General features: G+C 45.3%; 1 protein-coding gene across 3 annotated transcripts in view; it reads right to left on the bottom strand.

Annotated features, from left to right (window-relative positions):
• The window catches only part of LOC120046342 (myosin-9-like), a 31606-nt gene that overhangs the window by 12687 nt on the left and 6055 nt on the right, over positions 1–12864 (bottom strand). The window contains exons 1-11 of one of the 3 annotated variants that reach the window (XM_038991502.1): positions 11384–11616; positions 6628–6962; positions 4997–5153; positions 4140–4167; positions 3890–3983; positions 3163–3183; positions 1262–1354; positions 1077–1140; positions 526–624; positions 308–451; positions 129–224 (exon numbers count right to left, since the gene is read on the bottom strand). In XM_038991502.1, the coding sequence (XP_038847430.1) occupies positions 129–224; positions 308–451; positions 526–624; positions 1077–1140; positions 1262–1354; positions 3163–3183; positions 3890–3983; positions 4140–4167; positions 4997–5153; positions 6628–6957 (1126 nt within the window). In that variant the 5' untranslated portion in view covers positions 6958–6962; positions 11384–11616. Of the gene's footprint in view, positions 1–128; positions 225–307; positions 452–525; positions 625–1076; positions 1141–1261; positions 1355–3162; positions 3184–3889; positions 3984–4139; positions 4168–4996; positions 5154–6627; positions 6963–11383; positions 11617–12864 lie in introns of those variants that run through there. The other 2 variants (XM_038991501.1, XM_038991503.1) reach the window with 2 other exon arrangements.

The raw sequence follows: 12864 nt of genomic DNA, 5'->3' as shown, positions 1-12864 counted from the left end.
TAGACTTTGAAATCAAAAATAATTCTGGTGGACTGAAGTGTATAATCTGCTGGTCAGTAGAGTGTAATTGACAGATACTATGATCTCCTTTTTAGGATCAAACCAGCCCACATAAAGGTTTGCTGTACCCGTGTCGTCAGGCATGGAGGCCTGGTCTGAATGGCGCTCCTTCTTAAAGCTCATGTTGCCCAGCTGGAGCACGGAAGACACCACCTTCAGCAGACCTGCATGAGGAGACCAGAGGTTAGAGTCACACCCCTCCAAAATAAACCAGTGAGAGGGTAGTGTGTCCCGTCCTCCCACTCACCAATCTGCTCGTCCTCTGGAATGCCCATGATCCTAAAGGCCTCCAGGGTCTCGGTGAACAGGTCCTTGTCCTGCTGGCCAGGGATGGTCACGTTTCCATTGACCAGGAAGCGGTAGCTGTTGTAGCCCTCCAGACACAGCTCGGCTGAGGGGGGCACAGAGTTATTACATCTGATACGCACAGTTAGCTGTACTTGATAAAGGTGAAAGGAGGCTTACAGCGCAGTTTGTCTCCAGCACCAGTCAGCATGTAATAGAAGACATGGAAGGTCCTCTCGTCTTTGGCCTGGCGGATGGCACGGGACTTTTCCAGCAGGTCTGGTGGTTAGACCGTCAAGGAGCCACTCATTCAGACTGGATTGTGAGCTTCTGCTGGCCGGGGCAAGTGTGTGTGACTTACTAGTTTCCTGTAAAGACTAACCGAGAGGTGTCTGGAGTTAAACTACACTTCAATCTATAGCCTAGGGAATTTTTTTAAACCTTTATTTAACTAGGCAAGTCAGTTAAGAACAAATTCTTATTTACAACGACGGCCTACACCGGCCAAACCCTAGCTTGGATGACGTTGGGCCAATTGTGCGCCGCCCTATGGGACTTCCAATCACGGCCAGTTATGATACAGCCTGGATTTGAACCAGGGTTGTCTGTAGTGATGCCTCTAGGACTGAGATGCAGTGCCTTAGACCGCTGCACCACTCAGGACCCCAAACTATTGTATATTTCAAATGAGGGAGTGAATTTCATTGTGGTTAACATAGTATGAAGGATACAGGTTTCAATGTTGGCCCCCACGATGTATCCGTTGACGTCGAAGTTAATCCTGATGAATTTTCCCTGGGAGAGAGAGTACATAGTGAATGACTAAGGAAGCAAGAAAAACTTGTCCAACAGAAAAAAAAAAAAAAAATTGAAGTCAAACCACAAGCATCACTAAGAGATTATAAAAAGGTCTTACGAATCGGGAGGAGTTGTCGTTCTTGACAGTCTTGCCGTTTCCAAAGGCCTCCAGGATGGGGTTAGCTTGCAGCAGCTGCTTCTCCAGCTCACCCTAGAGGACAAACACAGAACCTCGCCATCAACCAATGACTTTATCCCATTGGATTCTTTAAACCACCACCTCCTTATAAGGACGCATCTAGATTAATGCAAATTCTATAGTGACACCAACAGGACATACCATTTGTCATTTCTCAGCAGTGGGATCAAACTGTGAATACCTTTGGTGATTCCAATGGATGATTGATAGTCACGCATTGTGAACGACAGTCATCTGCTTTTCATTTACTCTAGTTTCACTTCATTGTGAGGATTTCAGTTGTTTAAACATTTGATTTGTGTTTGGATGTTCCCTTGTCACGCCCATCATTTAATCCATAAGTCGTAAGATAATTGACACAACTGCATTATCTTAATTATGGAGAAGAAAAAAAAAACTGCATGCATATCATTGAATATCACGACACACGGGAACATACACAAGTACACAATACCCCACACACAGCGCAGTGTTAGTGCCCACACCTTGACACCCAATGGACGACCCTGTGGCCCTCATCAGTAACCCTTCACCCAGAGTAACCCCCAGACCCCATGCAGAGAACTGACTGTCAAGATTCACTACACTGACATTAAGTACACACAACCCCTACAGCCAGAAATCTGTACATAGTTCACACTGAGCTCTACTTCAGACTGTTGTTGTACAGGTGGATCCATGCACATGACTCCATCTAGAATGCCACTAGTAATACTACAGTGAATTTCAATTTTAAAAGGATCTATACATGGACAGGAAAGCCTATTTCAAAATGTGAGGAGCTTGGCGCATACTGGGTGGCAATCACGTCAATCCACCCAATAAAAACAGACTCACACTAATATTCTTATATAGCCTAGCAGTTAAGAGGTTGGCCAGTAACCGAAAGGTTGCTCGGTCAAATCCCCGAGCCGACTAGGTATAACATCTGTCAGTGTCCCCTTGAGCAAGGCACTAACCCTAATTGCTCCTGGATAAGAGTGTCTGCTAAAATGACTCAAAATGTAAAAAATGTAGCTGCTATAGTAGTGGCTTTGTCAATGTTATCAATCTGAGGAGCTCGCTGAACCTTTTTCCCTGAATCTTCAAGGACAATGTTAGTTTAAAACCAATCCCTAACTAATCCTATACATTACACCACTATGAGGCTTTAAACGGTAGTAAGGAGCAGGGAATAATGGATATGACTGGTATGAAGCATCCCCAGTGAACGAACACACACAATTAGTCCACTGGCATCACAATGCACACGGCAACTCAGTGAGTTTGTCCAGAGATCTTTAAAATGGTGTGGACAAAGAGTGAGAAATGGAGGGGGAACTGAGAGAGAACGTTGACCAGATCTCTGAACAGACACACTGGAACACACACACAGCAAGCAGACATGGAGTCGTAAACACATCAAGCACACTTCTGGAACCACCAGGGGGAAAACAAAGGATCAACAGCGTTATGCAAAATTCAGCCAGACTTCTCAAACTGCAGAGCTGTTTACTCATTAAATATCTTTAAACTTAGTATTTAAAGAAGATCAAATCAACAATACAAAAAGGGATGCACTCTCAGTTTTGTCTGGCTGAATTCAAATGGCAATTTCCCCTTTAATAAAGAACATTCCTTCCTCTGGACCAACACTGGTCATGTGACCTACACTTCCAAGTGACCCACTAGCCCACCACAGAGCACGCTCCAGCAGCACGGGGGAGGAGGGAGAGACAGCGCAAGAGCCAGGGAGAGGGAGGAAGGGTGTGGAGGAGGAGATCCAGAGATGTGTGATGGGAGAGGAAGGAAGGGGTGGGGGGGGGGGGGGGGTAACTCACATGTGACAGGAACGAGCTGGTCTGTTGATGGGAAAAGAGAAACACACAACCTCAAAGGAATGATAGATACAGATACTGGTCTGCTTTCAGAAAAGACTGGGCCTCTTGAACCCTGTAGTCACAGCTGCATCTATCACAGGGGTGGCCAACTACAGCACTGCAGGGTTACATTTCTCTCATGGCTTTAGAGTTGACCGGAGGTCACTGATTCAGCTCAGCCGCTGGAGGATGTCAACAAAAGGAATAATAGTCAGTCCACTGTGGTTTAGATATCACACTATGAACCAGCTACCAACGGAGTTTAATCTACCTCCTGCAGTGCTACGGTCAGTCTTACAGAACCAAGACTGGCCAACCCTTATTTAGAGGTCCTCTATGGTACCATAGAGCAGTGTGACTGATGTAGAAGCAGCACCTATCCAAGACCTGGAACAATATGGCGATGGCTTGACAATGATGTAATGTTAAGTACCACTGGCACCACTATTTCTCAAACGCACATACAATCACAGTACAAGTAGTTGAGCATTGAGGACTCGGAAAAGCCTGGTTCCGCGCTGATAAAGGACCATAGGAAACCAGGCCCACGTCAGAGAGTGAAGGAGAGTGTGAGAGCATGGTGAAGAGAAAGAAAAAGGAATAGGAAAGAGAGGAGAGGGAGAAATAGAGAGGATGAAGATAAGAGGGAATTATGAGAGAATAGTAGAGTAGATGAGGACTGACTGACCTGGTCTTTCTTGGTCTTGTGGGAAGAGGCCACATGGGCCAGATACTGAATAACCTTCTTGGTGTTCTCCGTCTTCCCAGCACCAGACTCTCCCCTGTGGAAGAGAAAAGGAGGAAGAGGAGAGGAGGACAGAAGCAAAAAAGTGACTTCCTTAATCAGTTGTCACCAATATCACACAACACCGTGATATTTCAAGGTCATGTTGAGAAACCAAGATTTGCTGTTCATGGGTTTTGTGCTCAAGACTCACGTGCAAAGAATGGACTGGTCTTCACGGTCTGTGAAAAGAGGTGGGGCCAAGATTTTTTTTAAAGGTACATATTACATGTATTAAGTTGGATTGAATAACATGAGGGGACAGTTGAATTCAATAGTGACAAAATAGTTTCTGCTATTTCTTGCAGCCCTTCATGGGTGCTTGTGGTGCAGAGGAACTTCAGTTCCATTGTCAGAACAACTGAAGTATGTTGTTGCCAGCTGGCTTCATATAAAATGTGAATTCTACAGTGTGTATTTGCTATCTCAGGAGCACATGCACCACATTTGTCTCTGAAACAGGAAGCGCATTGGTCACACAGGAAATCAATATCTGTCTTCCTGTGAATGGAAAGGGTGATGCCTTTCAACCAACAAGCCAATTAACCATCCCCATACTGCACAGTAACTCCCTCCCTCTCTTCTAGAGTTAAATGATTCCCTTTACTTAAATGGGGGCCAACCATGGACTAACAAGACAAGAGGGAGTGAATGGAGAGCCTGACATCACCAAACAGTACATCAAGATAATGGGTCTGGGAAAGAGAGTACTGAGAATGTACTGTATGAAGCCTACATCCCCTTACAGACTGACTAATGGCCTTTCCTTGGTTATGGAAGGCAGGAACCCTCAGAAATCAAGGCTAATGCTTCACTACTTAAATACAGACTTTCAGATCCAAGTGTGCCTGGGAGGAGTCTAAACCGATTCATATCTTCTAGACAAATTATCTTACGAAACATGGATGTTAAAATACTACCATAGTAACCGTTTTACTCATTAGTTTCATCTGAATACATTTGCAAGGTTACTTACTACGATGTTGTGGTATAACAAGGACCTTGGCTTACCCTGCATCATGCTCCTGTAGGCCGTGTCAGTGATGGCATATATATGGGGGGGCATTTCATGCCTCTTCTTGCCCTTGTACATATCCACAATCTCTTCTGAGTAGATGGGCAGATTCTTATAGGGGTTTATAACCACACAGAAGAGCCCGGAGTATGTCTGTAATACAAAGAGAAACACTTATTAATATTAGCTACTGAACATACATGCTCTCCTCTATCCATGTCCTGAACCAAGAACACTAGGGATTATACAGTCGGACTTGACTGGCCTTCTTACATTGGATTTTGGCTAGTCTAGAGATGTCACTTCAATTAAAATTCTGTCAATATCAGTGAGAGATTGCAGTAGAATCACTGACCTGCCAATGTAATAGCTTAAACGGACTGCATATTTTATCACTCTGATGGTCTACAGCCGAGAACAAGACTGAACAGATGTATACGGGGAAATCATAGTGAACATTATTTTCTGAATCTAACCCTCTCCAAGTCTCTCATCAACACCAGCTCCATACTTTATTTCCCAATCTTCCTCCCTGACTACAGCCAGAGGCTGGGCTTGATCAGTCATGTTTCACAATCACCAAGACCTTCTCCCAAACAGTGACATCATCCGAGGTGATTTCACCCCACCCCCTCTGTCCCTTTCATTATACCTCTCTAAAGCCTCCCCTCATCTTGGTATGGGCATCTGGAGCATCTCTCCTTCCCACTTCATTTATGTTCATCCGCCCTCCATATTTCTGTTTACTTCCCTCTCAGCTACATTCCTGTCCTCCCCTCTCCATTGCTCCGTGCCCTTGCTTCTGGTCTGGTAGTTGTCTCTGCCTCTCCCAAGAGGGGGGTTTTCATTAGAGTACCCGGTTCAGTGGTGCGCAACACGGCAAGACCCAAACCCCAAGAGGGCCAGGGTGTGTTGACTTGACCGGGTCAAAGCCCAATGTAGCAGGCACCAATTCACGCCATCGTGGACAGAGGGATAAATGGCATTATGGAGGGATAAATGGCATTATGGGGAACAATAATTGGAGCACGATTTACATTCCATATCCATTTAATTTCCAGCTCCGCCTGAAACTCAACTCTGAACAGCTTTACTCTCTGCCCCCCCCCATTGTGTCCCTCTTCCACCCTCCCCCCAGGAGAGTATTGTTCCCTGCAGATTCCTGTTTACAGCAGTACTCCAAACACAGAAGGAACAAGTAAGAGAGGGAAGGGAGCCAGAAAGGGAGGACTGAACATACTCGTATGTTTGGTAAACATTACAGCCTTTCGTTTGGGGTGGCAACCTGCACATAATAGGTCATCTGACACAATGGGCTTAATGGGGCAGGGAAGGAGGACTACCTGGTTTGGAACCAGGCCAAGTCGTAATATGAGCAAACAGTGCTTTCGTAACCAGCATTAAGTAAGACCTTGGATAACATCTTTAAAAAAAAAAGTATAATATTATCAGCTCTCGTATGGGGGGCAAGAGTGAGTGTTCACATGAACACAGTAATGATTGACACGTGTATCATACAATGAGGTGAGGTCCTTCAATGTGCTGTAGTATCAGCATTTCTCCTTCAGGTTCTACAGGCTGGGAATGTGTCCTTCAGTTCAGTGTGTGCCTGGTGTATAATACTCACGTAGATGAGGCCAGAGTAATATCTCTCCTTGAGGTTGTGCAGCACCGAGGCCTCGTTCAGGCAGGTGAGCTCAGCCATGTCTTCCACCTTGCTGAACTTGGGCGGGTTCATCTTCTGGATGTCATCCTTGTTGACTTTCACCTTCTTGCCAGAGTCTGCCAGCTCCACCAGGCACTCTTCACCTCGCTCCTCCTTCACAGATCCCGCCTCGAAGCCCAGCCGCTCCGACGGCACCCACACCAGCTTCTTGGTGGCCCAGTCTGCCTGGGCCAGAGGGTTGTTGACCATGTTGCGGTCCACGTACAGGAACTTGTCTGCGTCCGTTGCCATGGTTGCTGTGGAAAGAGACCCGGAAGTTGGTTAGGGCTGGTTAGGGCTAGGAAATCGAGCATTTAGTTGTAGTATCAATTCTATTAAGTTAAACCGCAACCAACAAACAAACCTGATGTAAGTGAACAACAGTCCTGACATACTGAGCCAAGTAAACAAAGACTTCCCTTAAACTACAAAGCAATATCTATCCCCAAAACCGGGGTCACCAATGTTTCCTCTACAACATGGAGTGCTGAGGTTAGGTCAGGTCAACATAAAACACACTTATCTCAACAAGGCCCCACGTTTCAGGCAACAGCTACGAATGCTAAATCAAATTAAAGGGCGCACTCCCTCTCCAGCCAAGAAGGTCTCTAAAAAATCATAACTTAGTGCTGCAAAACTTAGTTGAAGTCGAAAGTTTACATACACTTAGAACATAGTCATTAAAATGTGTTTTTCCAACCACTCCACAAATGTCTTGTTAACAAACTATAGTTTTGGCAAGTCGGTTAGGACATCTACTTTGTGCATGACAAGTAACTATTCCAACAATTGTTTACAGACAGATTATTTCACTTATAATTCATTGTATCACAATTCCAGTGGGTCAGAAGTTTACATACACTTAGTTGACTGTGCCTTTAAACAGCTTGGAAAATTCCAGGAAATTATGTCATGCTTTAGAAGCTTCTGATAGGCTAATTGACATAATTTGAGTAAATTGGAGGTGTACCTGCGGATGTATTTCAAGGCCTACCTTCAAACTCAGTGCCTCTGCTTGACATCATGGGAAAATCAAAAGAAATCAGCCAAGACCTCAGAAAAAAAATTGTAGACCTCCACAAGTCTGGTTCATCCTTGGGAGCAATTTCCAAACATCTACCACATTCATCTGTACAAACAATAGTACACAAGTAACACCATGGGACCACGCAGCCGTCATAGCGCTCAGGAAGGAGATGCGTTCTGTCTCCAAGAGATGAACATACTTGTGTGAAAAGTTCAAATCAATCCCAGAACAGCAGCAAAGGACCTTGTGAAGATGCTGGGGGAAACCGGTACAAAAGTAACTATATCCACAGTCAAACGAGTCCTATAATCGACATAACCTGAAATGCCGCTCAGCAAGGAAGAAGCCACTGCTCCAAAACCACCATAAAAATGCCAGACTACGGTTTGCAACTGCACATGGGGACAAAGATCGTACCTTTTGGAGAAATGTCCTCTGGTCTGATGAAACAAAAATAAAACTGACCATCGTTATGTTTGGAGGAAAAAGGGGGAGGCTTGCAAGCCAAAGAACACCATTCCAACCGTGAAGCACGGGGGTGGCAGGTGCTTTGCTGCAGGAGGGACTGGTGCACTTCACAAAATACATGGCATCATGAAGATGGAAAATTATGTGGATATATTGAAGCAACATCAAGACATCAGTGAGGAAGTTAAAGCTTGGTCGCAAATGGGTCTTCCCAATGACCCCAAGCATACTTCCAAAGTTGTGGCAAAATGGCTTAAGGACAACAAAGTCAAGGTATTGGAGTGGCCATCACAAAGCCCTGACTTCAATCCTATAGAACATTTGCGGGCAAACCTAAAAAAGCATGCGTGAGCAAGGAGGCCAACAAACCTGACTAAGTTACACCAGCTCTGTCAAGAGAAATGGGTTCAAATTCACCCAACTTATTGTGGGAGGCTACCTGAAACGTTTGACCCAAGTTAAACAATTTAAAAAGGCAATGCTACCAAATACTAATTGAGTGATTGTAAACTTCTGACCCACTGGGAATGCGATGAAAGAAATAAAAGCTGCAATAATTCTACTATTATTCTGACATTTCACATTCTTAAACTAAAGTGGTGATCCTAACTGACCTAAGACAGGGATTTTTTACTAGGATTAAATTTCAGGAATTGTCAAACTGAGTTTGAATGTATTTGGCTAAGGTGTATATAAACTTCCGACTTCAACTGTATATTCATGGTAATGTGCAACATGTGCTGACCATCTCATTTAAATATGTGCTTTTGGGAACGACTTCGTTGATTACATACTTAGAGGAAAATCTTCAAAAACAAAGCGTTTCGCAACGTTGTGCTCCTAGTCCCTAGAAACCTGTCGAGTGGGAGGCTAATCGACTGTTCTACATAATGAGGCCTGAGGAACCTCCAACATTCAAAAATGTTGGAGAACATTCAAAAATGTTGGAGAACATTCAAGGGACTAAAAGTTTAAATATTCCCCCACCCAAAATGGGGTTAAAGGCCTAAACACAATGTTCAGTCTTGAATCTTGTTTACAAAGCTCGTGTAAAACACAACCACAATGCCAGAGGTGAGCGACATGACTTGCAGGCCCAAACAGGACCGGCTCACAGCTCATTAACAACATCTCCAAGTCATTGAAGTCAGTTCTATGGTGTAACCCACATGGAGAGACTAGACAAGTATTACCAGAATCCAGTGGGGGTGAGGGAAAGGTGTTTCATAACATTTAGCAATACACAGAGGTAGAGAAAAGGGAAGACCATTATCTGAACATTCCAACAACGGGAGCGTTGCGCTTTCCCACCACCGCCAGGGTCGTTAGCCTAAAACTTTCATTTACTCCCTAGGGTAGAAATACATTTTTTACAACAAATGGCTCCGTTTTGTTAACATACTAAACTTTGCAAAACAGCACACACTCAAAAAGGTTAGACATTCGGGATATTTTTCCACTTTACCATACTTATGAGCTTTGTTTGTTGGCAGAGTTTCTGTTTGGATAATTTGGAAAAGCAATTTGTGAAATCTTGGGGGGGGTTTACAGGTGGCAAGTTCTCCTACAGTGCCTGCCATCATAAAGCTATTCTTACGAAATAGCAACATTATTGAATGTGAGGTTTACCTGCTGTAGAATGGGGGAAAGTTATTTTATAGGCATGTTAACCTACACCAGGGGAAATGCAGTCTACTGCACACAAAGGCTAGGGCAAGTAGATGTTTGAGAATGTATTGAGAAAGGCTGTACTGCATTGCTGACAGAGAGAGGGTTATGAGAAATACTAAAATGGCACATTAACCCTGATCTAAGTCAGGGAACCAGGACTGTAGCACCATTCTTCTCCCCCCTCAGAGCTCTACAGCTGACTTCCATCACTACACCCTCCCCTTTCCCAACTCTGTTTCTCAACCCTTACTTCCCAGTTTCCTGCTTTAGAGTGAGGTACCCCACAAATTAGTCCCCCCAGACTCCTCTCGGTCAGCTCCAGTCTCCCTCTCCCCACCACCCCTCTGTTTATCCAGTCTTCCAGGGTCACATTCCTCCCATACTGACCCTTTATCAGAGACAGAGAGCAAAGGAATGCTGCACATTTCTTTCCTCTTATCACCATCAGTCTCTCCTGGTCTTTCCTTCCAGTCTTTCTGCCTCTACTCCCATCACCGCATCAGTCGAGGATAGCACACGTTGAAACGAATGTGGATCTCCCGTTTGTCTACCAATCGTTCAGCACGCTGTTGATGTCTGACTGATTACATTTTTGTGTGATTCTACATGTAAAATATTTTTTTTGTTGCAAAGTACTCTCAGCAAGCAAACGCTATTGGTGTGTTCGATCCCTTAAACACTCACGATACATCAACATCACCTAGCCCTGGTAATGCACCCACAGGCTGTACAGTATAACAGTTAAACTGTGCAGTGGTGAAGCCAGTGGCCTTCAGACAGTCCCTTGACTGTGGCAGGGCCTAACTATCTGCAACGTTAGGTAAACATAACCAGCAACCACACCAAGGGGCAGTCTAGTCAGTTCCATGCAGGCCTAACACAGCTAATGCCTGACTGCAATAGTTAACTGTATTGTTTTCCTGCTTGGCAAAAACAAGCAGTAGGGAGTACAGCCTCAACACACCAACACTTTGGGAGTGATTCTTATCAGTGTCAGCTAGGCTAACGTGTGGGCGTGCAGCATGAAGGAAAAAAACGTGTAGCCTACATGAAAACAAACTCAAACAAGCAGCTCAAACATACACAGGCCATCTGTTGAGTGGAGGCCAGAGTTTAGCTTGCATTGTCTACCAGCAAGACATGGATAAGCCAGGAGGATAGGAATATAACCCAATGATATTGAACAGAAATAACAATGATAAAATGAGACTTCAAAAAGGAGAGCATGCAGCCATTTTGGACGGCCCTGGGGAGGGAGGGAGCAGAGAGGCCTGTGCTGTGTCCTATACACGTCGTCTTGACACAGATTAGTCAGTGACGCATCTCCTCCATCCATCTCCTGAGAGCAGCACAGGGCTACATTTATAACCACATCCATTCTTTTCATAGTCATTCTATGGAAGGTGCTCTACATTGAAAAGTGAAGGCGAACCTGAAGTGTGGTCAGCCGTTGCCAATGATGTACAGGCTAGGCAATGTCTATGGCATTAAGAGAACACTGGGTATACCTACGTATTGTATTATGACTCAGAGTCCCCACCAAAGTCCACCGCCTTCTGTCTGGCCACCAAAGTCCACCGCCTTCTGTCTGGCCACCAAAGTCCACCGCCTTCTGTCTGGCCACCAAAGTCCACCGCCTTCTGTCTGGCCACCAAAGTCCACAGCTTTCTGTCTGGCCACCAAAGTCCACAGCTTTCTGTCTGGCCACGTCTTCACTCAACCTGGGACGCCACTAAGCCTGAACCCCAGTACTGCGCAGCTGCAAGGCCTCCCCATGTCTTGTCACGTTAAACTCTGTTCAGCTGTACAAACAGACGCATCAATTGAAGGTTGGCTACATTGAGATTAGCCGTTCTGGTAGTTACTCATGCAGTTACACATTAATGAAGGCGACACGTGGCATACAAGGAAACCAATCGCTCCAACAGTCCCTAAATGTTATCGAACCCATCTGACAATCAATGACTAGCCAACATGTCATTCAAGGCTAAGAAAAAGACCGACAACTAGGAAGGGTGGTGCTAAGTCAGAGAAGTGGCCTACTATAGGAGCGGAACCCCGGGATGAATAACACAAGGGGGAGGAGAGAGCGTGGTTTTAGAACCGACACCAGAGACAAGAATGAAGGCACAAAGGGAGGAAGTAAGGAGTGTCCTTGTCAACACCTGGCCCTCTCGTTAAAAGGCACACCAAGGGCTGCTTGCTCTTCATCAAAGCCATACTTCCCTCCCTCCTTTCTCCACTCATTCCATTCCAGCTCAGTGCCTTCCCCTGCTCCTCCTCACACAGAGCTATGCTGAGTAGCTGGAAAAACCAAGGTCTTGATCCTCCATCTCGTCAGTCGGAGACCAAAGGCTACATTTAAAGCCTGACCATGTACAATAATTTAAAGCCTGACCATGTACAATAAGCCTTGTATCCCACCAGCCACATTATAAAGCTGTTAAACAGCTGTGGCCAACCGGCCATGGTATATGGCTCCATTGACTGGAATATTAATGGAACCATTAATACATCCTCCTCATAATCACATCCTACCCTGTCCGTCCCTACTCTAGTCATCAGATGGTCTCGTTGGGTCCAGTCTAGCATGGTCAGTCTTGTATGCATGTTAAGCTTCAACGGCCTTTCGCTCCATCTCCCTCTCCTGCCCTCTGACCTTACCTCTTCTAGTCCTCACCACTGTCTGATGCCCTGAGGGAGAGCGTGTGACCGCCAGACGAGGCCAGGCGAGGTTGAGTGTGTCTAAGATCATTATGGACTCAGACACCGTCTCCCTGCCTAAAACAGGGGAGGGAGGGGGAGCCGAGGAGAGAGAGGGAAGAGGAAATGACAAAGAGGGAAAACTATTTCGCCATTTGTGGAACTTTGTTGTGTGAATTCTTGCAGAGTGCGCCAGGAGACACCGTTGAAACTAAAAGTTCTCGGCCCTCTGCTGAGGAACTCTGCAGACTGCAGTAAATTAAGTCCTGGAAACTAACCACACTCCATGA

Source organism: Salvelinus namaycush, chromosome 4 (assembly GCF_016432855.1).
Source record: "Salvelinus namaycush isolate Seneca chromosome 4, SaNama_1.0, whole genome shotgun sequence".
Classification (NCBI taxonomy): Eukaryota; Metazoa; Chordata; class Actinopteri; order Salmoniformes; family Salmonidae; genus Salvelinus; species Salvelinus namaycush.
Note: the sequence above shows the minus strand (reverse complement) of the source record. Positions and strands in the feature narration are given on the sequence as shown.